Genomic DNA, 26,622 nt, shown 5'->3' with positions numbered 1-26,622 from the left:
TGTATGGTTTGGAGACAGTGGCACTGATGAAAAGACAGGAGGAGGAGCTGGAGGTGGCAGAGATGAAGATGATAAGATTTTCATTGGGAGTGATGAAGAAGGACAGGATTAGGAAGGAGTATATTAGAGGGACAGCTCAGGTTGGACGGTTTGGAGACAAAGCAAGAGAGACAAGACTGAGATGGTGTGGACATGTGTGGAGGAGAGATGCTGGGTATACTGGGAGAAGGATGCTGAATATGGAGCTGCCAGGGAAGAGGAGAAGAGGAAGGCCAAAGAGGAGGTTTATGGATGTGGTGAGGGAGGACATGCAGGTGGCTGGTGTGACAGAGGAAGATGCAGAGGACAGGAAGAGATGGAAACGGATGATCCGCTGTGGCGCCCCCTAACGGGAGCAGCCGAAAGCAGTAGTAGATATTGTCAGAAACATGAGGCAGAAAGAAGGCTTCTGACTCCAAATCTCAGAAAAATAAAAACACAATTTGATTTAGTAGATATTTAACAGAAGAATTCAACTGAAAGAATTATAAAATCTTGTTTCAGTAACTAATTCAATTAAGATTTGAGTTTGTATTTTTCGTGTGTGGAGGGAATAGCAATAGACAGTCTGAGCCACACCATACCACCTGGTGGCGGCAATGCGCCATCTCGTTGTTTGCCAACCGCCAATAAACACGAAGAAGAAGAAGAAGAAGAAGAAGAAGAAGAAGAATCGCGCGCTTTTTGTCATACATGCGAGAGGTAAGCGGCAGTCTTTTCCCAGTATTTACTTGCTAGCTTAAACTTACTGTGTAGCATGCTAACACAGTAAGGGGCTGAAGAGTACGTGTCACTGTTCACCGGGGATTTTGATTCTTTTTATTTTAACTTTGTCCGAATAAACGGAGATTGCCTCCAAAGATACCCCGGGCTGGGGCAATTCTTCAAACACAACGCACGCGAGACGCCACCGGATACAGTTGCGTCCTACATGAAAGTGCGCAGCAGCAACGGAAGTAGATTCATCGATCAGTAAGCATGGTGGGTCTCTCTCTCTCTTTATTGATTTCCCCCCCTTTTTCTCCCCAATTGTATCCGGCCAATCACCCCACCCTCCCGAGCCGTCCCGGTCTCTGCTCCACCCCCTCTGCTGATCCGGGGAGGGCTGCAGACTACCACATGCCTTCTCCCATACATGTGGAGTCACCAGCCGCTTCTTTTCACCTGACAGTGAGGAGTTTCACCCGGGGGACGTAGCACGTGGGAGGATCACGCTATTCCCCCCACTTCCCTCCGGCCGAACAGGCACCCCGACCGACCAGAGGTGGCGCTAGTGCGGCGACCAGGACATACCGCTTCCCACCCGCAGACACGGCCAATTGCGTCTGTAGGGACGCCTGTAAATGATTCCAAATAATGTGTATTAGGAAGGTAACCGCTTCATCCAAGCTTTTATTTTGTAATATCCTGCTCGTGTTTTATGGGGCTTTTATTTTGGCGCTGTTCCGGCAGAATAGAGAGCGTACATGTGAAAGAGTTTTGAACTGACGTAGACGCGCTAGTAAGGAAGGTAATAGGCTCGGAATCGTCAAGCTTCTGTGGCTTGAAAATCAAGCGCCTGGCTGGAATGGGAACAAGCTATATTATGGGATGTAATTTGTGTTTGACTGTGGGCCGTTACATGTCATTTGGTTGATTCAGCAGTGAAGTAGTTTTACATGTATCGCTACCGTAGCACTCATGCTAACGTTAGCTCCCGCCAGTAAGGTTTAAATAAATGGCTGTAAGGCCACGGTCATGCTAGCCGTCCAGCTTTTCATGTGGCAGCCACAAGTCATGAGTCAGTAAACATTTCGATTGATCCTCACATGTAGTATGGTTCATATGGCCTAGTACAGCTAACGGTTTTATGTGTGTAAAAGCTGATTTTATGTTATTTGTTCTTTAGCTCTTAGGGTGTTTCATGGAAGGTGTAATGGAAGGAAAAGTAAATGTGTGTTCAAAACACGGAGTACGGCTGAACATGGATTAAGCTATCTGGAAACATCAGTATGCGTTGTAGCGCTATAACGCCATGTATATCCACTGGAACTACACTAGGTGTTATGTACTACCCGGACTGTTATTATGGTTACACCACTACCATGTATGGTTATTACGTCTGCTTACTGAGCCACGATTAAACCTGAGTTCTATAACCCGGTGTGGTCATTGATCCTCTACCAATACTACCCCAAGTATTACTTCATGGTGGCAGCGGTAAAGTACTCTCTATGAAGAATGAAGATAGACTGATAAAATTGTCCGTGGATAATTTCCGTCACCATTCAAGCAAGAGTGCGCCGGAGCTGAGCTAGCCGCAAAGCTAACTAGCTAGCTAGCAACAGGAGACGTCATGGCATCGCATCTACCTACGATGAATTGGTCCGACCCGGACCTGGGTGAGGCAATTTCACTGTAGAAACAGAAAATTACTCTGTATTTAGAAGATGAAGAAATACATGGCGCAGCTAAACAAGCTAGGAAAATATGTCGTGGAATCGGAGATGAAGGATTACTTCATGCGTCACCACTGTCTGGCTGGGTTTCACTGTAATGCCCGACCAAGCCAGAGGCCACACAGGGATTTGAACCGGGACCCCCCCCCCCCCCATAGCGAAATCGCTGTGGCCCGGACCTGTCCACACCCGACACTTCATCCGGCCCACATACCGCGTGGAATGATGGCACTTGGGCGGTCCGCTCCTGTTTGCCAGATCTGGGCCAGAACCAAGCCACAGCAATGCCGCATGTGCCACATATTTGCCAAAGGTGGCCATATTTGTGTTGTGATATTTGGGCCATATTCACCATTCACCACACGGGCCACTTCAGGGTCACATCCAGACTACATGTTGCCCAGAGCACCGCAACTTTGCCAAAAAAGGCCCACATTTGATTTGGCATATTTGGGCCAAATTTGCTGTTATACATGTGGGCCACCTCAGGCTCACATCCATGTTGTCAGGGCCAGAAGAAGACCACCAGTGCCGCATCACTGCCTGAAGTGGCCCACATCCGGATGCTGTCTGGGCGTTGGCAGGCAACGGAATAGACGGCCACGCTACCCGGGCGCCGTTGGGCCTCTCTCTGAATGACAAAATATGTACCAACATAATTTTATTCATTATTAAGTTCAGCTAACTAAAGGCTTTCAAAAGGTGGTGGGGACGAAATGGGCCACGACAAAAAGCAATGGGGACATGTCGGCTCCGGTGTAGATGATGCCTATGCACATGTACACAATCGCACAATGAAGATCATCACATACTGACATCACAACAAAGGCCCAGATGCTCTTTTAGTAATAACGAGAATACTGAAATTGTGTGTGTGTGTGTGTGTGTGAAGCCACTGAGTAAAATGATATCATAACCAATATGTGTGATGGAAAAAGCTCTGAAAATAAAATCCAGGCTGTAGAAAAAACGGAGTGTTCCTTTAAAACACTCAGACTTCAGTTTCCCTTTAAATTAACCCAGCAGAAAGTCCACTCAGTTTTACAACCTAATGATACACACTGGTGTCCTATCCTGGTTACTGTTTAACCAGTCTACACACACACACACACACACACACTGAGTTACAGTCATACTGAATGCTGCAGTGTTTGTCAGTCACTCACCTGAGCAGGTAAGACTTCTCTTTTGCAGTAATATGTTGTACATAGCATGGGCATGGGCAGTATACCTTGGTACTGTATATTTAGATGAATACTTTCTGTTTCTTCATACACATTGGGCCACTGCATCAAAACTTAACAAGAATAGTGAATTGTAAACCAGTGGTGGATCTAGAGATTTTTTCCTGGGGTGGCAAGACTGTGTCCCAGAGGTGGCAGCTGCCACCCCTTGCCACCCTGTGGATCCGCCCCTGTTGTAAACCCATGCTTGTATGGAATATTCAAAATCCATGACATCCCAGAAAGTTGGATCATTTTATCTGGACACAACGTTTGTTGGGAAACACAGTGTAAGAAGGCTGACCTGTCATGGTCCACATCCTCCCTGGTGGACTTGATGTGGTGTCCACAGAGTTCATGTGGTCGGTGAAATGTGCTGCATCCTGAATTTTAACCCAGGTGTCGTCCACAAATCTGAACCATGGCTAGGTGGTGTCCCTGGAGAGGACACCAGAGCCTCTTTTCCACTTCCTCCATGTACAAGTTGGCCACTACAGGTGAGACTGGGGGACCCATAGCGCCCCCGTGCCTCTGCCTGTAGTACTGCCCCTGTATGTGAAGTATGTGGACTGAAGACACAGCTTCAGGGGCAGACACGCTTGGTCGGTGTTAAGGGTGGTCCTGTTGCTAAGGGTGGGGTCGTTCTGTAACGTCTTACGGACTACCTCCACTGCTTCATCAACAGGAACACGTGAAGAGAGACCACTGTTTCATCCTCCTCCACGATGATGTCCCTCACCTTGTCCACAGCGCCCCTAGTGTTGTGGATGTGATGTTCATTACTGCCTACCAAGGGCTTCAGAACAGATGGCTGAAACATAGAGACGTTGTAGGTCCCTGACTTAATCATACTAACAATAGGCCGTAATGGCCCATCCTGTTTATTACATGACATGACGTTCCAGTCATTTAGCCGACGCTTTTATCCAAAGCAACTTACAATGAGTGCATCTACCGTAGGAAATCAGGGGTACTACTAGTCATCAGAGGTCATACGTTTATGTATCTTACCCCCCCCCTTTTCTCCCCTATTGTACTTGGCCATTACCCCCACTCTTCCGAGCCGTCCCGGTCTCTGCTCCACCCCCTCTGCTGATCCGGGGAGGGCTGCAGACTACCACATGCCTCCTCCCATACATGTGGAGTCACCAGCCGCGGCTAAACTGCACCCAGCTACCACATTTTGTTCCGTCGGTTTCCCCCCTCTTGGTCTGTCTGCCCGTCCTGCCATATTCTCTGCTGTTTCAGTGATCGAAGAAGGGCGTCTTTTACCTCCTTATTCCAGCTTTCTGTCTCATCAAGTCTCTGTTCGCCTCCCTCGGTTCTCATGGGTTTTGTTGCTTGCTCTTTTATTGTTTCTGTGAGCTTTTGATTCATTTCCCTCTTAAAATACCTGAGTTCTTCCTTTATTTCTTTTTTGATTTCTTCTTTAAATGTAGGGAACTCTGTTTTCATCCGAGTTTTAAATTCCTGAATTTCCCCAATATCTTCCAAACCCGAGCATATTGCATCAGCCTCCCTAAGTTGATCCTCTTCGCTGCCCTCTGTATTTGACTTGTCTCCTCTGTATTTGACTTGTCTCCTCTGTATTTGACTTGTCTCCTCTGTATTTGACTTGTCTCCTCTGTCTTCGTTGGTCAGTGCGAGTTGTTTTGCCAGGTTTTGCCATTTTTCTTTTTGTCTCCTTGATCTTCCTCTCCTTTCCATTGACGTGTTTATTTCTTTTTAAACATTTGAGCTTTGGGATTTTCATCGAGTGTTGATCAGCCATTTTGGGATGGGTTCAACCGGAAGTCAGTTCTCAAGACTTTTAAGATGGACAGACTGGACAGATTTTAGATTCATCCATCCATCATCCAAACCGCTTATCCTTACTCAGGGTCGTGGGGATGCTGCAGCCTATCCCAGCAGTCGCTGGGCGGCAGGCGGGGAGACACCTGGACAGGCTGCCAGGCCACCACAGGGCCAGATGTTAGGTTACTGTAGTTAAATGAGATGTTAAACTAGAAACATGAAGTCTAAATCAGTTCACTTTGCCAATCACTGATGAAAACTGAAAACAGAGGCTCTGTATGTGAAAAGTAAAAAGGCATAAAAATAATTTTGCCACCAAAAAGAGAAAAATCAGACAAACTAACAAGCACACACGAATCAAAACTTGCTTATTTCATCCGTCCTTTTCTTTTATTGGCTGTGACAGACCTCGCCTCTGGATTTAAACCCATCAGTCAAGACACAGAGATGAATCTCAGCAACAAGGGCAACCATGGTGACCCCTGTGGCGTCCTCAGCTTGTTTGGTCAAATCCACGCCCTAGAAGGCAGGGCCCTGTCACTTAACGTGCTGTTGCTTGGTGACTGGCAGAGTGGGAGGAGCTCTGTGGGGAATGCCCTGATTGGTCGGTAACACTAGATCAATGGTTCTCAGTTAGGTCCCTGGGTACCACCAGTACTGCTGGGCTGTGTCCCAGTACTCTACTGTGTACTATACATCAACAGAATATACTGCATGCTAACTGTGCTACACACTGTTTAGTACTTCCTGTTCCAATGAAATATGTTTATGATGCAATGTAATTCTTTTGCAGGTGGTGAGGAGTTCCCAACAGGAAGTTGTGCACCTTGTATTCCCATGACAACTGAGTGCCAACTCATTTGTAGAACGTTCCGGCATTTCTTCAGGAGGCAGGGGGAGGAGTCTGACCTCAGGCTGAGAGTGATTGACACCCCCCCTCTTCCGCACTCCCTGGATCTGAGAGACAGAGTGTGCGAGCTTTTCCCGGAGGGCGTACACGTGCTTGTGCTTGTGGTGAGAGTTGATTGGCCGTACGAGAACGTGGAAATGGCGGCGTGCGCTCAGGTAGGAACACACCAATGATGTGCGGTCAGGGTGCCTACCCTGTTATAATTTATCAAAATAACCATACAACAAATTCATAACAACATATCAAAATCTCACTCTAGTTGCAAGTATGCTGTGTTATAACGTATTTTAGTGATGTTTTTACGTCCTTGTGCTTTTTAAGTCCTTAAACTTCTAAGAGTGAAATGCCGTATAGCGCACAAGCTTGCCTGCTTTTTCAGTGGGAAGGGTAGGCTCTGCTCTTTTCAGGATCGCCTTTAACGTTGTGAATTTTGGAGTTGGCACATGTGTATTGCGTAGCTTAAGGCGAAATCAACAGACAAGGAAAGGCGCTGCTTATGGCGGGAGTGCGAGCCAATCAGAGCCATCAAGGTGCTAACTTGCTACAATGTCATAGATATTTGCGCTACCAGTAAAGCAAGCTAGCTCATTTGAATTTGAGCAGTTTAGCTACACTTCAGAGCAAAATCGGTAATGTTGACCATCGACATTTTCAGAGTTTTAATAAACTGGGTTACCTGCAAAAACTACTTGTCATCAAGCAAGGCAGGCCTACACCAGCTCTCCCTGACCTCCACCAGCGTAACGGGCAGAAAATCATCCGATCCTTCCAGCCGGAGTGGTGCATAAGGAAAGAGTTGCTATGCGGCTCTGATGCTGCCACCTGCAGGCTGTACTGCTTCCCTTGTTTGCTGTTTTCCAGAGAGCAGGACCATGTGTGGGTGGGTGCTGTGACCGGAACAACCTGCCTGTAGCTGTAGTCAAGCACGAGTGGTCCAGTTCACACATTCAACATCAAATAGCTTGGAAAACCTTTGGAAACGGCACTCTGATCAAGCTAGCTTTAAACGAGGCTAACAAACAGCAAGTCTCCGCGCACAACATGAATCGTACTGGACGGAGGTGGACGGAATGCCTGAGATTGTACTTTATTCTGAATTCCAACTCTTTCCCCTGGTGTTTACACTTCCCCCAAGGCGTGGCTCCATGTTGTTTTGTTTAGCGTCTCACAGGCTCTCCTCCACCATATGAATTATGGTGACTAATACTTAATCTGTTGTTTACAGTTGTTCTCCTGTCAAAATCAGTGCTGATGAAATAGGTGCACAAGTAATAAGAAGAACAAACAAAAAAACATATGCACAGGGCGTCGGGGTGGCGTAACGGTCTGTTGCCTACCAACACGGGGGTCGCCGGTTCAAATCCCCGTGTTACATCCGGCTTGGTTGGGCGTCCTTACAGACACAATTGGCCGTGTCTGCGGGTGGCAAGCCAGATTTGGGTGTGTGTCCTGGTCGCTGGACTAGCGCCTCCTCTGGTCGGTCGGGTGCCTGTTCGGGGGGGAGGGGGAACTGGGGGGAATAGCATGATCCTCCCACGCGCTACGTCCCCCTGGTGAAACTCCTCACTGTCAGGTGAAAAGAAGCGGCTGGTGACTCCACATGTATGGGAGGAGGCATGTGGTGGTCTGCAGCCCTCCTGGATCAGCAGAGGGGGTGGAGCAGAGACCGGCTCGGAAGAGGGGGGTAATTGGACAGGTACAATTGGAGAGAAAAGGGGAAAAAAACCATAAGCAGGCTCAGTGGAGCAACCAAATAGGTGTCTGGACACAGCCACACCATCTTGAAGGCTCACAAGATCTGTGTGTGTGTGTGTGTGTGTGTGTGTGTGTGTGTGTGTGTGTGTGTGTGTGTGTGTGTGTGTGTGTGTGTGTGTGTGTGTGTGTGTGTGTGTGTAGATTCTCTTTGGTCCAGAATGGTCCGGCCACGCCTTGCTGGTGCTCACACATGCGGACCACCTGAGAAAGATGGGGCTGAACCCAGCGCGCTACCTCACCCAGGCCTCTGATTGGTTGCGATCTCTGGTTGATATGGTGGGAGGCCGAGTCCTGTTCCTAGACAACAGCTCTGATTGGCCGGTGACCAGAGGGAAGCCCCTGAGAGACAGCCTGCTGAGCCTATCAGCGAGTAACCACCACACCGCTCTGCTTGTGAAGACGGAGGGATCAAGTGAGTTTGATGCCGGAGGGGTGACGGGAAACATCAGGAAGTGATTTATTTCCCTGCTTTGTCACAGAATACCTCAGAAGCCGAGCTCAGCAGCTCAGAGTAATAAGATATGCACTTCTGCAGGAGGAGTCTTCTGTCACAATGATCTTTGTATCCAGAATCCAGTATTTAACCATGGTCAGTGATTTTGTCGTGATGCACGCTCAAGTTTCTTGGTGTCCAGATGAACTGATTCAACTTTTCTGGGATCAGTTATTTTTATTTTTTTGATAAAACAATTTGAAATAAAGAAAAAAAATATCCTCTTCAGGTTCCCATCATGCGTCTTTATGACAGGCTCTTGGGGATGGGCAGAAATGTGTGCAGAACAGGATGCGATTTGGATTTGTAATGCTGAACTTGAACTGACAATAATGAATAGCTTTACTTGAACTTTATCTTCACAAAGTGATATTCAGTGTATAACTTTTGAAACTGAATTTGATCTGGATTGACCAACTTTAATTTCAAATGAAAGATTCAAGGTTAAGACACTTCTGAATCGGCTCTGTGAATAACTGTAGTCCACTGACTTCCGGGTCTACGGCAGCGGTCATACCAGTTTCCTGTTTGTTGGCGTGCGCTATTAACAATGGCACATTTTTGGCGATACCTGTAAGATTTACCATGGATAAATGTCCACACATGCACACCATCCGTCCATCCGTCTGTGGACGTAGTGACTTGATATGCACAACTTGAAACTTTCCCCCGTGTGCTGGTAGGTGCATGTAGTTGACATTTATCCATGGTAAATCTCGCAGGCATCGTGAAAAATATGCCGTTGTTTATGGTTTAATCTCATATTACGTCACATATCACGTGATGGCAACACATCCGCCATGTTGGAGGACAACGGCTCCAATCCATAGGATACCGTGTGACAGAATGTGTTTCAATGGTTAATTTCTGCACTGTTTCCGTGGTTCGAATCTGACCCTTTGTGCCGTTAGGCCAGAACTTTGTAAAATGTATTTTGCAAACTGTTTTTCGAAGAGTAGATCATAACTTGCGATGTTTTATTTCAGTACGTGTGTCCGATTTTCGCAGGTCGACAGTGAGAACGTCAGTGTAAACAGTGGTTGCTGAGGTGTAGCTGTCCTCCAACATGCCGGAGCTTTTCGTTGTCAGTTAAAGTCACGTGTTTGAGAATAACCCATTGCACACGCCAACAAACAGGAAGCTGGTATGACCGCTGCAGTAGGCACCGGAAGTCAGTGGACTACAGTTATGCACAGAGTCGACTCACTTTAAAAAAAAAAGTAACTTCAGTTTACTGCACTTCTTGAGATTTAGGATGAGCGACTGAGCAAAGATTTGATTCAGTTTCTACTTTTAGATTTTTTTTTCTACAATAAAACTCTGAGCGTCTGCAGGATTAACACTCAACAAACCAAAGAGTCACTACTTGAAAAGGGTTTTCTTTTATTTGTTAACGCCTGGTCGGGGATTTCATGACGTTTTATTTGATTTTACAACTAGTGAGGGTGGGCGCTCTGCACAGGCCCTTCCCCCTCACCTCAAACCCCGCCCCTTTGTAGTTAGCCACGCCCCTCGAGTCAGTGTGCAGGTCTGGCTGGATGCTCTCCCACACGCGCTCCTTAGAGAGCAGCTCCTTATCTGGCTCACCTAAAACACACAAACAAACACCCGAAAAAGAAGTGGCAGTTATTGTTAACTTTCATTCATTAATTCATGTTTATTTGCTGGTTTAAGTGTATATAAACAGTAATTTCATTCATTCATAAAAATACCTGTTTACCAAACGTAATGAAACATTCCCTGACTAAAAACATACTGAACATTCCCTGACTAAAAACATAATGAAACATTCCCTGACTAAAAACATACTGAAACATTCCCTGGCTAAAAACATACTGAACATTCCCTGACTAAAAACATAATGAAACATTCCCTGACTAAAAACATACTGAACATTCCCTGACTAAAAACATAATGAAACATTCCCTGACTAAAAACATACTGAACATTCCCTGACTAAAAACATAATGAACCATTCCCTTACTAAAAACATACTGAAAATTCCCTGACTAAAAACATACTGAACATTCCCTGACTAAAAACATAATGAAACATTCCCTGACTAAAAACATACTGAACATTCCCTGACTAAAAACATAATGAAACATTCCCTGACTAAAAACATGCTGAACATTCCCTGACTAAAAACATAATGAAACATTCCCTGACTGAAAACATAATGAACATTCCCTGACTAACAACATAATGAACATTCCCTGACTAAAAATATAATGAAACGTTCCCTGACTAAAAATATAATGAAACATTCCCTGACTAAAATCATAATGAACATTCAAAATATAATGAAACATTCCCTGACTAAAAACATAATAAACATTCCCTGACTAAAAACATAATAAACATTCCCTGACTAAAAATATAATGAAAAATTCCCTGACTAAAAACATAATGAAACATTCTCTGACTAAAAACATACTGAACATTCCCTGACTAAAAACATAATGAAACATTCCCTGACTAAAAACATAATGAACATTCCCTGACTAAAAACATGCTGAACATTCCCTGACTAACAACATAATGAAACATTCCCTAACTAAAAATATAATGAAACATTCCCTGACTAAAATCATAATGAACATTCAAAATATAATGAAACATTCCCTGACTAAAAATATAATGAAACATTCCCTGACTAAAAACATGATAAACATTCCCTGACTAAAAACATAATAAACATTCCCTGACTAAAAACATAATGAAAAATTCCCTGACTAAAAACATAATAAACATTCCCTGACTAAAAACATAATGAAACATTCCCTGACTAAAAACATAATGAAACATTCCCTGACTAAAAACATAATGAACCATTCCCTTACTAAAAACATACTGAACATTCCCTGACTAAAAACATACTGAACATTCCCTGACTAAAAACATAATGAAATATTCCCTGACTAAAAACATAATGAAACGTTCCCTGACTAAAAACACACTGAACATTCCCTGACTAAAAACATGCTGAACATTCCCTGACTAACAACATAATGAACATTCCCTGACTAAAAATATAATGAAACATTCCCTGACTAAAAACATAATAAACATTCCCTGACTAAAAACATAATAAACATTCCCTGACTGAAAACATAATGAACATTCCCTGACTAAAAACATAATGAAACATTCCCTGACTGAAAACATAATGAACATTCCCTGACTAACAACATAATGAACATTCCCTGACTAAAAATATAATGAAACATTCCCTGACTAAAAATATAATGAAACATTCCCTGACTAAAATCATAATGAACATTCAAAATATAATGAAACATTCCCTGACTAAAAACATAATAAACATTCCCTGACTAAAAACATAATGAAAAATTCCCTGACTAAAAACATAATGAAACATTCCCTGACTAAAAACATACTGAACATTCCCTGACTAAAAACATAATGAAACATTCCCTGACTAAAAACATAATGAAACATTCCCTGACTAAAAACATAATGAAACATTCCCTGACTAAAATCATAATGAACATTCAAAATATAATGAAACATTCCCTGACTAAAAGCATAATAAACATTCCCTGACTAAAAACATAATAAACATTCCCTGACTAAAAACATAATGAAAAATTCCCTGACTAAAAACATAATGAAACATTCCCTGACTAAAAACATACTGAACATTCCCTGACTAAAAACATAATGAAACATTCCCTGACTAAAAACATAATGAACATTCCCTGACTAAAAACATAATGAACCTTCTCTGACTAAAAACATACTGAACATTCCCTGACTAAAAACATAATGAAACATTCCCTGACTAAAAACATGCTGAACATTCCCTGACTAAAAACATAATGAAACATTCCCTGACTGAAAACATAATGAACATTCCCTGACTAAAAATATAATGAAACATTCAAAATATAATGAAACATTCCCTGACTAAAAACATAATAAACATTCCCTGACTAAAAGCATAATAAACATTCCCTGACTAAAAACATAATAAACATTCCCTGACTAAAAATATAATGAAACATTCCCTGACTAAAAACATACTGAACATTCCCTGACTAAAAATATAATGAAACATTCAAAATATAATGAAACATTCCCTGACTAAAAACATAATAAACATTCCCTGACTACATAATGAAACATTCCCTGACTAAAAACATAATAAACATTCCCTGACTAAAAACATAATGAACATTCCCTGACTAAAAACATAATAAACATTCCCTGACTAAAAACATAATGAAACATTCCCTGACTAAAACATAGTAAACATTCCCTGACTAAAAACATAATGAAAAATTCCCTGACTAAAAATATAATGAAACATTCAAAATATAATGAAACATTCCCTGACTAAAAACATAATAAACATTCCCTGACTAAAAGCATAATAAACATTCCCTGACTAAAAACATAATGAACATTCCCTGACTAAAAATATAATGAAACATTCCCTGACTAAAAACATACTGAACATTCCCTGACTAAAAATATAATGAAACATTCAAAATATAATGAAACATTCCCTGACTAAAAACATAATAAACATTCCCTGACTACATAATGAAACATTCCCTGACTAAAAACATAATAAACATTCCCTGACTAAAAACATAATGAACATTCCCTGACTAAAAACATAATAAACATTCCCTGACTAAAAACATAATGAAAAATTCCCTGACTAAAAAGGAGGAGGAAGAAAAAGCTGATATTACTTGTCATTCTATTTTGTTTAGATAAATAAATGACAACCATGTAGATAGACTGCCAGTCTAGTAATTCTTTATTTTACAGATTATTTTACTTTCATTTTACTTTATTTGTTTATTTTATATTTTATATTACTTATTTCACTTTATTTATTTATTTTATATTTATATTTTATATTATTTATTTTACCTTATTTTTTATTCGTTTTTTGCTAGAAAAATGAATCACATCAATGTCATAAAATAGTACAAAAATACACAATACAATTCAAACAGCTACAGCTAGACATCACTTATCTGGCTCATTTGTTCAGTTGCTTTTTATTTATGTATATTATCTAAACCCACCTATCTAACGATCTAAAACCTGAACCTTTTCATGGTGAAGTGTGTGTTAATGTAGAGTAGCTACACTAACCAGACACGGACAAACATTACACCTATTGGCACACCATCCGTTATCGTCTATTATCCATCAACCAATCGGTTGATCAAGTCCAACTCTATGAAATCTGATTGGCTGACTGTGTGCATCACTACTTCCTGGATGCTGCTGAGAGGAAGCTCAGTTTCGCAGCACTGTCCACTAACGTTCTCATAGACACGATTCCAGCTTTGATTGTGAGATGGCTTGTCATCATAATTCATTATTAATTTATTCGGTGATTGTGCTGTTGTTAGTGTAACGATCACGGATGAATAGATTAGCTAGCCCTTGGCTAACGGGTCGGACCCTTTAGTCGACTGGCTAACGTAGTCGCCCGTGGTGCGGGAGATCCTGGTTCGCGTCCCGGCTGCGGCGGTTCCCGGGCTGCCCGCGACAACCTTAACCAGTCGACTGAAGGGTCCGACCCGTTAGCCAAGGGCTAGCGAGCTATTCATCCGTGCACGTTACATTAGCATGGCGAATATAGCAAGTTTAAAGACGCTGGTACAACCATGCTTACCTGGGTAGTTGTGGAAGGTGATTTTGTCTCCGGGCACAGCTCCGGAGGGAGGGGCCAGCAGCTCTACTTCATCGATGGAGGCGGAGCAACAGAGCAGGCGGGCCTGTGAGACCACCCCCCTCAGCTTGCAGGGTCTAACGTTGCACAGTACCACGGCAAGACTGCCCTGCAGCTGGAGAGAGAAGGTCTCCTCACATGTAAAGAAAAACCCAGCAATACCCAAACGCAACACAGCCTGGCCCATAGATACACACCGCCAGTGTGTGTGTGTGTGTGTGTGTGTGTGTGTGTGTGTGTGTGTGTTTGCACACCTCCTCTGTGTTAATCTTGGATCCCAGTTTGCTGACCACGGTTCGAGGGGTGGGCTCTCCGACGTCCACCTCCTGGACAGACAGGGCTTCGGCCAGTGGGTGCCTTCGTGCGCTAATGATGCGACCAATCCGGATGTCGAGGCGGGAGACGTCCACGCGAGGCTCCTCCCCCAGAGAGAGAGACTCAAACCCGGGACAAGCTGAGAGGAGGAGAGAGAGATATACAAGGTGAATTCAAAGCGTCATTCAATGACACCTAGATAGATAGAGATCGATAGCTAGCTAGCTAGCTAGCTAGGATTAGATAGAGAAATAGATAGATAGACCTTTCTTCTCTCCTCTCCTCCTCCTGTTGCGTCTCTCTCCCTGGCTGGGGGTTTGGGGAGGTGCAGCAGCAGCTGGAGGGGAGGAGTCAGGTTGTTTGACAGGCAGGCTAGGGGCTGGTCTTGTAGGGGGCGGAGCCAGGGAGTGCAGAGCCTTGCCTGGGTGATTGATTGACAGATGATTACTAGAGAAATTAAGTTTCTGTCATGTTGGTGTGAATTAGTATCGTTTAATTATTGTGTGTTGAACATAGTCTTTCTTTTCTTCTCTGTCACTGCTGGATGTTTATTCTCTTCTCAAACAGAGACAACACAAACACAAACATACAGGTGTAACACAAACCTCTAAAATAAGACTCGTGTATAACTTCAAAGTTTTTCTAATGTATAAAATGAATGTGTTGTACTCAGATTACAGATATATTGGCTTCACAACATGAATTAACTTTTGTGGCGTTACAAAAGCAGATTTGAAGTTCAATATCAAATTTAAAAATGTATTTCAATGAGTCCGCGGTGGTGTAGCGGTCTAAGCATCGGCTTTGTGTGGATGCAGTTGCCCGCTGGGGACCGGGGTTCGCGCCCCGGTCTCGTCAGATCCGACTATGGCCGGACTCGAGGAAGCAGCAATAGCTGGAAACGCTGTCTTCTGGAGGGGCGGAGTCAGCTTGTGTTCGTCACATGACTGCGTCTCTGGGTGTGTCGGACAAAGCAGTGGTTCGGCCTGGAGTCGCCTCGCCACTTCCGTGACAAGGCGACTCCTTCCACTCTGCCAGCCGGAGAGATGCAGCTGGCGAACACATGCAGTACGAGGGTGGTGTTTGAACTAAAATAGGGATCGATTGACCACTGAAAAGGGGGAAAATCAGAAATAAATTTAAAAAAAAATATTTTAATCTTTATTTTGCTTTTTTTCCTCTTTTTCCATCCTCATTCGTTCATTCTTACGTTCTTGGTCCGTTTTAGTCCCTGCTGTGTTATGGTGAGTTATCACGTGTTATGACGTGATATGTTTTATGATGTGATATGATGTGTTATGACGTGTTATCCAAAGGAGGTGAATCAAGTGCAACTGGACTTGGTATATATCCGTGAAGACGTTTGGCCTCTCATCCAAGAGGCTTCCTCAGTTCGGGCCTTTCTGACTAGACCAAGCTAGTCTGACTAGACCAAGCTAGCCTGACTGGACCAAGCTAGTCTGACTAGACCAAGCTAGTCTGACTGGCTGGTGATGAGACTCAGCATTTATCCTCTAGGGGTCGTTGTCAGAGCTATAGATGTCCATGGCTCTTTGTGATCCGATGTTCACCACCGCCCGTCGCTAACAGAGCCATAGATATGAGTGGCTCTCTTGTGTACCGATGTCCAGCCAGGCCCGTCGTTATCGGAGCTGTTGATATGCATTTGTTTAGCAGCGGAACAGCTTAGGTTAAAGGTATCAGCAGCTCTGTCCGGTGCGAAACTCCCTCCTTCCAACCTAACCATGGAGGAAAGGTAAGCCGTGACAGCCCTGAGCAAGGATGAAAACATCACTATCCTTCCAGCAGATAAGGGGAGATGCACGGTTATCCTCAACACAGCAATGGACTCCCTAAGATCCATAAAGATGGAGCCCCCCTCAGGCCCATCGTCAGCAGCATAAACTCGGTCACGTACAACATTGCCAAACATATAGCCAACATCTTGACCCCTTTAGTGGGCGAAACACCTCACCATATCCAAAACTCCACTGACTTCGTGAACAAGGTCCAAGGCGTAAAACTTGAATCGGATGAAACCATGGTATCCTACGATGTGACCTCATTATTCACCTGCATCCCAACCATGGAGGCTTTGGAAACTGTGAGGCAACGTTCGCTACGGGACGACACTCTCCACAATAGGACCAACCTCAGCCCAGACCAGATTTGCCAACTACTGGACCTTTGCCTGAACACTACATATTTCCAATTCAGGGGCCAGTTTTACAGACAGAAACACGGCTGTGCAATGGGCTCACCAGTATAGCCCATTGTGGCCAACTTATATATGGAAGAGGTAGAACACAGGGCCCTGAACTCCTTCAGAGGAACACCTCCGAGCCACTGGTTCAGATATGTGGACGACACATGGGTCAAAATCCAAACACAAGAGGTGCAAGCGTTTACCAAACACATCAACTCAGTGGACAAGAACATTAAGTTCACAAGGGAAGATGTAAAGAACAACAGTTTGCCCTTCTTGGACTGTGACGTCCACATTGGGGAAGACAGGAGCCTCCACACTGGGGTTTACAGGAAACCTACACACACAGACCAATATCTACTTTTGGACTCACACCACCCTCTGGAACACAAACTGAGCGTCATCAGAACTCTGCAACACAGAGCTGACAATGTGCCCAGCAGCACTCAGGCCCAACAAGAAGAACACAAACACCTGAGGGGAGCTTTAAAAACCCTGCGGCTACCCCAGTTGGACCTTTGGGGAAACTGCAACATGTTCCAGAAAGACCAACCGGGTGAGCGATGAGGAGAAAAGGAACAGAAGGAAGAGCACAGTCATCCCGTATGTTTCTGGGGTCTCTGAGAAACTCAGGAGAATTTTCACCAAACACCACATCCCGGTATTCTTCAAACCCAGCAACACACTCCCACAAAGACTGGTTCATCCCAAAGACCCGTGTACCACACACCCGGAAAAGCAGTCTGGTGTATGCTGTACAATGCAATGAGGATTGCACTGACCTATACATAGGAGAAACCAAACAACCACTACACAACCGGATGGCCCAACACAGAAGGCCAAACTCCTCAGGACAAGACTCAGCAGTCTATCTACACCTAAAGGAGAAGACACACTCCTTCCAGGACAGCAACGTACACATTTTGGACAAAGAAGATAGATGGTTTGAAAGAGGGGTGAAGGAAGCCATCTATGTGAAACTGGAAAAACCATCCCTCAACAGAGGAGGAGGTCTGCCACACCACCTATCTCCCACTTACAATGCCGTCCTTTCATCTCTACCCAGGAGACTCAAGAAGCCTAGCCTCCAAGAACAACAGTCGGTCACTAACGGCTCCAATGACTCTCATGACCACTGAACAATGAAGTCGAAACTAACACCCCCAACCACCGTCGCTGCTAAACAAATGCAAATCAACAGCTCCGATGGCGACGGGTCCGGCTTGACATCGGAGCACAGGAGAGCCACGCATATCAATAGCTCCGACAACGACTCCTAGAGGATAAATTCTGAGTCTCATCAGCAGCCAGTCAGGCTAGCTTGGTCTAGTCAGAAAGGCACGAACTGAGGAAGCCTCTTGGATGGGAGGCGAAACTTCTTCACGGATATATACCAAGTCCAGTCGCACTTGATTCACCTCCTTTGGATAACCATGACCTGGATGAATGAGAACATTCACAGACACGTTATGACGTCTTATGACGTGTTAGGATATGTTTTGATTTGTTATGACATGTTGGGATGTGTTATGACATGTTATAACGTGTTGTGATGTGTTATGATGTATTGTGATGTGTTAAGATGTTTTGTGATGTGTTAGGACGTGATGGGACGTGTTAGGATGTGCTATGACGCGTTAGGATGTTTTTGCGTGTTGTGATGTGTTAAGATGTTTTGTGATGTGTTAGGACGTGTTAGGATGTGTTATGACGCGTTAGGATGTTTTGTGTGTTGTGATGTGTTATGACATGTTAGGATATGTTAGGACGTGGTAGAATGTGTTAGGACGTGTTATGGCGTGTTAAGACGTGTTAGGACGTGTTAGGATGTGTAATGGCGTGTTAGGATGTGTTATGACGTGGTAGGGTGTAGTAGGATGTGTTATGACGCGTTAGGATGTTTTTGCGTGTTGTGATGTGTTATGACGTTATATGACATATTATGACGTGTTGTGATGTGTTAGGATGTGTTGTGTTAAGATGTTTTGTGATGTGTTATTGTGTGTTAGGATATGTTATGATGTGTTGTGATGTGTTATGACGTGTTAGGATGTGTTATGATATGTTATGACGTGTTAGGGTGTGTTTTGACGTGTTAGGATATGTTATGATGTGTTGTGATGTGTTATGACGTGTTAGGATGTGTTATGATATGTTATGAGGTGTTATGACGTGTTGTGATGTGTTATGACGTGTTAGGATGTGTTATGACGTGTTGTGATGTGTTATGATGTGTTGTGATGTGTTATGACGTGTTAGGATGTGTTATGATATGTTATGACGTGTTAGGATGTGTTTTGACGTGTTAGGATATGTTATGATGTGTTATGACGTGTTAGGATGTGTTATGACGTGTTGTGATGTGTTATGATGTGTTGTGATGGGCACACACATTAATACCACCAGTCTTAACTGTCTAGAGAGATGCATGGAGACAGGGCAGTGAAGTGAGGAAGAAGAGGAGGAGATGAAGATTTTTTATTGAACTCGTATGGAGGCTCCTGGCGGGAGAAGAGTCCCCACCTCGACCATCCACAACACACGTTTATATTTATATTATATGTATAACGCACAACACGTGCCAGTGTCCTCAGGGAAGAGTCCAGACATCTGCCATAAAGGAAGAACGTCATCACCTGCCAGCTCACTGATCTTCATCTTGCTGCTCCAGATGGGTTCTATTTTCCAGCATGGTCAAGATGGACTGTAAATACAGCGTGTGTTTCTGATTGTGTGTATATTTGTGTGCTATATATATGTTTGTATATATAAGTGTGTGTGTGTGTGTGTGTGTGTATACCTGCCCGTCTCCTCTGTTTGTCTTGTAGTTGTAGTCGCAGCTCAGCGATGTCTTTCTTCAGTTTGGCGTTTTCTACCAGCAGCTTCTTCTCCTCTCTCACAGACGCCTGGAGTACTACACACACACACACACACACACACACACACACACACACACACACACACACACACACACAGAAACACAGCGTGGTAAAGGCAGGCGTTGCTCGTCGTGTTTTGCTGCGTGTGAGTGTGTTGACGTCATCAGATTAGGTTTACCTCGTTATCGATCAGTCATGACAGCGCAGTTTAAACTGGCTTGAAGTTATATCGTAGAACAACGAGTCACGTGACACGGGCTGGCAGGCAGCATGCAGGGTACGTCATATGTTCAAGGGAATCGCTTTTTATTTTCAAACGTGTGGCTTTGTATCCCCCTAGTGGTGGCGTGCAGCGCTGCACGTCATGTCTGCACTCTGAAGCCGCTGCGCTTCAGCCTCCTGAGCTGCGATTGGCCCGTCCGTTGTTGGGCTAGGACCGCCTCTTTGAAAGTGCTCATTGAAGAGGAAGGGGGGGGGGGGCGCAGAATCCGTGTGTTTACAGGAAGTTAGAGGAAGTGGATTTATTGTGTTAGTCTGACTCAAGCTGGACTTTCAAAACACATGTCAACGTGTTAGTCCCACTGAAGTCGTACTAAATCGAATTTCTCGAGCTGGGACTAACACAACTAGATGATGGGGTTTGGGATCAGTTTACTCTGGCATGTATACATTACATTACATGACGTCACATGACATGACATGACATTACAGTCATTTAGCCGACGCTTTTATCCAAAGCGACTTACAGGAAGTGCATCGTGTAACGTAGGAGATCAGGAGAACTACTGGTCATCAGAGGTCATAAGTACATCTAAACAAGCATCTAAGAGCAAAACCAGTGCTACAGTAAAAGCACAAGAAAGAGGTTTTTTGTTTTTTAAATGAGTGAATACAATAAGTGCTAAGAACAAATAACAGGGTACCAGTAGTTCTTGAAGAGGTGAGTTTTCAACCTGCGCTGAAAGATGGGCAGGACTCTGCTGTCCTGACATCAGTGGGGAGTTCAGTCCACCACTGTGGGGCCAGGACAGAACCGAGCCGGGACCGGGTCGATCAGCAGCAGGGGCCTCTGAGCGACGGGGCAACCAGGCGTCCCGAGGCAGCAGAACGAGGTGGTGGGGTGGGGGTGTAGGGCTTGACCATGGCCTGGAGACAGGAAGGAGCTGTTCCTTTCACTGCCCTGTAGGCTAGCACCAGAGTCTTAAACTGGATGTGAGGAGCTCCTGGGAGCCAGTGTAGGGACATGAGAAGGGGAGTTATGTGGGAGAACTTAGGAGGTTCAACACCAGACGAGCTGCAGCTTTCTGAACAAGCTCCAGAGGTCTGATGGCCGACGCCGGGGCGCCAGCAAGGAGGGAGTTGCCGTAGTCCAGCCGGGAGATGACCAGAGCCTGGATGAGCACCTGTGCCGTCTCGTCGGTGAGGAATGGGTGACTCCTCCTGATGTTATAGAGGAGAATCTGCAGGAGCCAGCAACCGATGCTGCGTTTGCAGCAAACGACAGTTGGTCGTCCAGGATCACACCCAGATTCCTCGCAGTCCGAGCTGGCGTCACCACGGTGTTGTCATGGTGATGGCCAGGTCTCGGTGCGGGCAACCTTTCCCCAGGAGGAACATCAGCTCTGTCTTGTCCAGATTCAATCGGCCCCGAACTGGCCTAGGAGTTCTGCGCATTAGCCATAGTTCCCGCGGTCCAGTAGCAGCCAGCTGAAAGGGGCATAGCGCCACCTACCGTACCGGGGTCGGACATACTTCCGTCAATAAATCGATCCCCCCCTGGTTCTTATATACTGGGACGACGACAGTACCCAGACAGCATCCAGATGTGGGCCACTTCAGGCAATGATGTGGCACTGCTGGTCTTCTTCTGGCCCTGACAAAATGGATGTGAGCCTGAAGTGGCCCACATGTATAACAGCAAACATGGCCCAAATATGCCAAATCACATGTGGGTCTAGTATTTGGGCAGAGACACGGTGCTCTGGGCAACATGTGGTCTGGATGTGACCCTGAAGTGGCCCGTGTGGTAAATGGTGAATATGGCCCAAATATCACAAAACAAATATGGCCACCTTTGGCAAATATGTGGCACATGCGGCATTGCTATGGCTTGGTTCTGACCCAGATCTGGCAAACAGGAGCGGACCGCCTAAGTGCCATCATTCCACGTGGTATGTGGGCGGGATGAAGGGTCAATGTGGGGCGGGTCCGGGCCACAGCAGTACTGCTATCTGGGTAGTCCAGTTACCTGCCTAATGGAGCTATAACCGTAGCGCGACTTCACGGTGCATGTAAACGCAGCCGCTGGCCAACACACCAACGGCATCGTGACAGGCGATGTGGACTCGAGATCATGGAGGGTTCACATAGGTGGAGCTGGTCTCACACTGAACATGTGGAAGACCTCCGTAATGTTCGTCGAGATAGCAATATGCCAGTTGCCCGTGTGTGTGTGTGTGTGTGTGTGTGTGTGTATGTGTGTGTGTGTGTGTGTGTGTGTGTGTGTGTGTGTGAGTGTGTGTGAGTGTGTGTGTGTGTGTGTGTGTGTGTGTGTGTGTGTGTGTGTGTACCCTTACAAGCTTTTTCTCTCATCAGCAGAACATGGGTTTTGAAATATTCCATAATCTGTTCACTGTCCTCAGGGTCCAGTTTACTGAGGGCTGCTGCCAGACTGGTAGAGAGACATAGACAAACACAGAGAGAAGGAGACAGACAGACAGACAGACAGACAGACAGCAAGAATTGATGAGTAGATGTTGAAAAAGAAAAAGAAATCACAAAGATTGGATGAAGTTTCCATTGGACAAACGTCCTCCCTGACTCTGTCTGTCTGTGGTGTGTTAAGACCACATGAACACCAGGTCCTGCAGACTGCAGCAGTGATGTGGGTGGTTGGTGTCTGGTAGGACTTTGCCTGGAAAAACGATGCACAGCGTTTTCCTCTTCATCACAGCAGCCAGATGAGGGAGAGGAAGACAGGCAGTGTTGAGTTTGAAGAAGAAGTGAAGCTGTTGTGACTACCAAGCAGATATGCCAGAACAAGCTGGTAAAACTGCTCCCGTGACCACATCACCCCTGTCCTGCAGGACCTCCACTGGCTCCCTGTCCCACAACGGATCACATTCAAAGCCCTTCTCCTCACTCACAAAGCCCTCCATAACCAGGCCTCCTCCTACCTGACCGACCTGCGCCACCACCAGACTCCTTCCCACAGCCTTCGCTCCTCCGAGGCCAACCTCCTGTCTTCACCACACAGGACCGAGTACTGGACTTCCTGCCTCCACCACACAGGACCAAAAAATGGACCTCCAGCCTCCACCACACAGGACCAAGAACCATACCTCCAGCCTCCACCACACAGGACCAAGTACCGGACTTCCTGCCTCCACCACACAGGACCAAGAACCATACCTCCAGCCTCCACCACACAGGACCAAGAACCAGACCTCCTGTCTTCACCACACAGGACCGAGAACCAGGCCTCCTGCCTCCACCACACAGGACCAAGTACCGGACTTCCTGCCTCTACCACACAGGACCAAGAACCAGACCTCCTGTCTTCACCACACAGGACCGAGAACCAGGCCTCCTGCCTCCACCACACAGGACCAAGTACCGGACTTCCTGCCTCTACCACACAGGACCAAAAAATGGACCTCCAGCCTCCACCACACAGGACCAAGAATCATACCTCCAGCCTCCACCACACAGGACCAAGAACCGAACCTCCTGCCTCCACCACACAGGACCAAGAACCGGGCCTCCTGCCTCCACCACACAGGACCAAGAACCAGGCCTCCTGCCTCCACCACACAGGACCAAGCGCCAGACCTCCTGTCTTCACCACACAGGACCAAGCACCAAAACTCCTGCCTCCACCACACAGGACCAAGAACCGGGCCTCCTGCCTCCACCACACAGGACCAAAAAATTGACCTCCAGCCTCTACCACACAGGACCAAGAACCAGACCTCCAGCCTCCACCACACAGGACCAAGCACGGGACCTCTTGTCTAAACCACACAGGACCAAGCACCGAACCTCCTGCCTCCACCACACAGGACCAAGAACGGGGCCTCCTGCCTCCACCACACAGGACCAAGAACAAGACCTTCTGCCTCTACCACACAGGACCAAGAACCAGACCTCCAGCCTCCACCACACAGGACCGAGCACGGGACCTCTTGTCTAAACCACACAGGACCAAGCACCGAACCTCCTGCCTCCACCACACAGGACCAAGAACGGGGCCTCCTGCCTCCACCACACAGGACCAAGAACCAGACCTCCAGCCTCCACCACACAGGACCAAGCACGGGACCTCTTGTCCAAACCACACAGGACCAAGCACCGAACCTCCTGCCTCCACCACACAGGACCAAGAACGGGGCCTCCTGCCTCCACCACACAGGACCAAGAACCAGACCTCCAGCCTCCACCACACGGGACCAAGCACGGGACCTCCTGTCTTCACCACACAGGACCGAGAACCAGGCCTCCTGCCTCCACCACACAGGACCAAGTACCGGACTTCCTGCCTCTACCACACAGGACCAAAAAATGGACCTCCAGCCTCCACCACACAGGACCAAGAACCGAACCTCCTGCCTCCACCACACAGGACCAAGAACCAGGCCTCCTGCCTCCACCACACAGGACCAAGCGCCAGACCTCCTGTCTTCACCACACAGGACCAAGCACCAAAACTCCTGCCTCCACCACACAGGACCAAGAACCGGGCCTCCTGCCTCCACCACACAGGACCAAGAACAAGACCTTCTACCTCTACCACACAGGACCAAGAACCGGGCCTCCTGCCTCTACCACACAGGACCAAAAAATTGACCTCCAGCCTCTACCACACAGGACCAAGAACCAGACCTCCAGCCTCCACCACACAGGACCAAGCACGGGACCTCTTGTCTAAACCACACAGGACCAAGCACCGAACCTCCTGCCTCCACCACACAGGACCAAGAACGGGGCCTCCTGCCTCCACCACACAGGACCAAGAACAAGACCTTCTGCCTCTACCACACAGGACCAAGAACCAGACCTCCAGCCTCCACCACACAGGACCAAGAACCATACCTCCAGCCTCCACCACACAGGACCAAGTACCGGACTTCCTGCCTCCACCACACAGGACCAAGAACCATACCTCCAGCCTCCACCACACAGGACCAAGAACCAGACCTCCTGTCTTCACCACACAGGACCGAGAACCAGGCCTCCTGCCTCCACCACACAGGACCAAGTACCGGACTTCCTGCCTCTACCACACAGGACCAAGAACCATACCTCCAGCCTCCACCACACAGGACCAAGAACCAGACCTCCTGTCTTCACCACACAGGACCGAGAACCAGGCCTCCTGCCTCCACCACACAGGACCAAGTACCGGACTTCCTGCCTCTACCACACAGGACCAAATAATGGACCTCCAGCCTCCACCACACAGGACCAAGAATCATACCTCCAGCCTCCACCACACAGGACCAAGAACCGAACCTCCTGCCTCCACCACACAGGACCAAGAACCGGGCCTCCTGCCTCCACCACACAGGACCAAGAACCAGGCCTCCTGCCTCCACCACACAGGACCAAGCGCCAGACCTCCTGTCTTCACCACACAGGACCAAGCACCAAAACTCCAGCCTCCACCACACAGGACCAAGAACCGGGCCTCCTGCCTCCACCACACAGGACCAAGAACCAGACCTCCTGTCTTCACCACACAGGACCGAGAACCAGGCCTCCTGCCTCCACCACACAGGACCAAGTACCGGACTTCCTGCCTCTACCACACAGGACCAAATAATGGACCTCCAGCCTCCACCACACAGGACCAAGAATCATACCTCCAGCCTCCACCACACAGGACCAAGAACCGAACCTCCTGCCTCCACCACACAGGACCAAGAACCGGGCCTCCTGCCTCCACCACACAGGACCAAGAACCAGGCCTCCTGCCTCCACCACACAGGACCAAGCGCCAGACCTCCTGTCTTCACCACACAGGACCAAGCACGGGACCTCTTGTCCAAACCACACAGGACCAAGCACCGAACCTCCTGCCTCCACCACACAGGACCAAGAACGGGGCCTCCTGCCTCCACCACACAGGACCAAGAACCAGACCTCCAGCCTCCACCACACGGGACCAAGCACGGGACCTCCTGTCTTCACCACACAGGACCGAGAACCAGGCCTCCTGCCTCACCACACAGGACCAAGTACCGGACTTCCTGCCTCTACCACACAGGACCAAAAAATGGACCTCCAGCCTCCACCACACAGGACCAAGAATCATACCTCCAGCCTCCACCACACAGGACCAAGAACCGAACCTCCTGCCTCCACCACACAGGACCAAGAACCAGGCCTCCTGCCTCCACCACACAGGACCAAGCGCCAGACCTCCTGTCTTCACCACACAGGACCAAGCACCAAAACTCCTGCCTCCACCACACAGGACCAAGAACCGGGCCTCCTGCCTCCACCACACAGGACCAAGAACAAGACCTTCTACCTCTACCACACAGGACCAAGAACCGGGCCTCCTGCCTCTACCACACAGGACCAAAAAATTGACCTCCAGCCTCTACCACACAGGACCAAGAACCAGACCTCCAGCCTCCACCACACAGGACCAAGCACGGGACCTCTTGTCTAAACCACACAGGACCAAGCACCGAACCTCCTGCCTCCACCACACAGGACCAAGAACGGGGCCTCCTGCCTCCACCACACAGGACCAAGAACAAGACCTTCTGCCTCTACCACACAGGACCAAGAACCAGACCTCCAGCCTCCACCACACAGGACCAAGCACGGGACCTCTTGTC

The 26,622-nt window shown here is 46.9% G+C and overlaps 2 protein-coding genes across 3 annotated transcripts; one reads left to right on the top strand and one right to left on the bottom strand.

The window, feature by feature from the left end:
* Positions 1–3,612: 3,612 nt before the first annotated feature.
* Positions 3,613–8,870, top strand: LOC130130871 (GTPase IMAP family member GIMD1-like). 2 transcript variants are annotated; one of them, XM_056300727.1, is made up of 4 exons: positions 3,613–3,651; positions 5,901–6,098; positions 6,288–6,559; positions 8,301–8,870. In XM_056300727.1, exons 2-4 carry the CDS (start codon positions 5,942–5,944, stop codon positions 8,613–8,615), a joined length of 744 nt encoding a protein of 247 aa, XP_056156702.1. In that variant the 5' UTR covers positions 3,613–3,651; positions 5,901–5,941; the 3' UTR covers positions 8,616–8,870. The 2 variants fall into 2 exon arrangements, with proteins under 2 accessions (XP_056156702.1, XP_056156701.1); XM_056300726.1 differs by lacking the exon at positions 3,613–3,651 and adding an exon at positions 4,389–4,529.
* Positions 8,871–10,023: 1,153 nt separating this feature from the next.
* Positions 10,024–22,443, bottom strand: LOC130130810 (aminoacyl tRNA synthase complex-interacting multifunctional protein 1-like). Its single transcript, XM_056300645.1, has 6 exons — positions 22,351–22,443; positions 19,696–19,809; positions 14,955–15,110; positions 14,629–14,828; positions 14,318–14,489; positions 10,024–10,239 (listed from the first exon to the last, which is right to left on the bottom strand). The coding sequence occupies exons 1-6, from the start codon at positions 22,394–22,396 to the stop codon at positions 10,073–10,075; spliced, it is 855 nt and encodes a 284-aa protein (XP_056156620.1). The 5' UTR covers positions 22,397–22,443; the 3' UTR covers positions 10,024–10,072.
* Between the last annotated feature and the right edge of the window lie 4,179 nt (positions 22,444–26,622).

The sequence above is a fragment of the Lampris incognitus genome, chromosome 20, assembly GCF_029633865.1.
Source record: "Lampris incognitus isolate fLamInc1 chromosome 20, fLamInc1.hap2, whole genome shotgun sequence".
Classification (NCBI taxonomy): domain Eukaryota; kingdom Metazoa; phylum Chordata; class Actinopteri; order Lampriformes; family Lampridae; genus Lampris; species Lampris incognitus.
Note: the sequence above shows the minus strand (reverse complement) of the source record. Positions and strands in the feature narration are given on the sequence as shown.

Excerpts from the sequence above, each read along its gene's own strand:
- LOC130130810 (XM_056300645.1), bottom strand. The coding sequence starts at position 22,396 with ATGGAATATTTCAAAACCCATGTTCTGCTGATGAGAGAAAAAGCTT. Across the intron at positions 14,829-14,954 it reads GAGGAGAGGAGAGAAGAAAG|CTTGTCCCGGGTTTGAGTCT; the intron begins GTCTATCTATCT and ends TCCTCCTCTCAG. Across the intron at positions 10,240-14,317 it reads CACCTTCCACAACTACCCAG|GTGAGCCAGATAAGGAGCTG; the intron begins GTAAGCATGGTT and ends TGTGTGTTTTAG.
- LOC130130871 (XM_056300727.1), top strand. The coding sequence starts at position 5,942 with ATGAATCTCAGCAACAAGGGCAACCATGGTGACCCCTGTGGCGTCCTC. Across the intron at positions 6,099-6,287 it reads TGTGGGGAATGCCCTGATTG|GTGGTGAGGAGTTCCCAACA; the intron begins GTCGGTAACACT and ends ATTCTTTTGCAG. Across the intron at positions 6,560-8,300 it reads AAATGGCGGCGTGCGCTCAG|ATTCTCTTTGGTCCAGAATG; the intron begins GTAGGAACACAC and ends GTGTGTGTGTAG.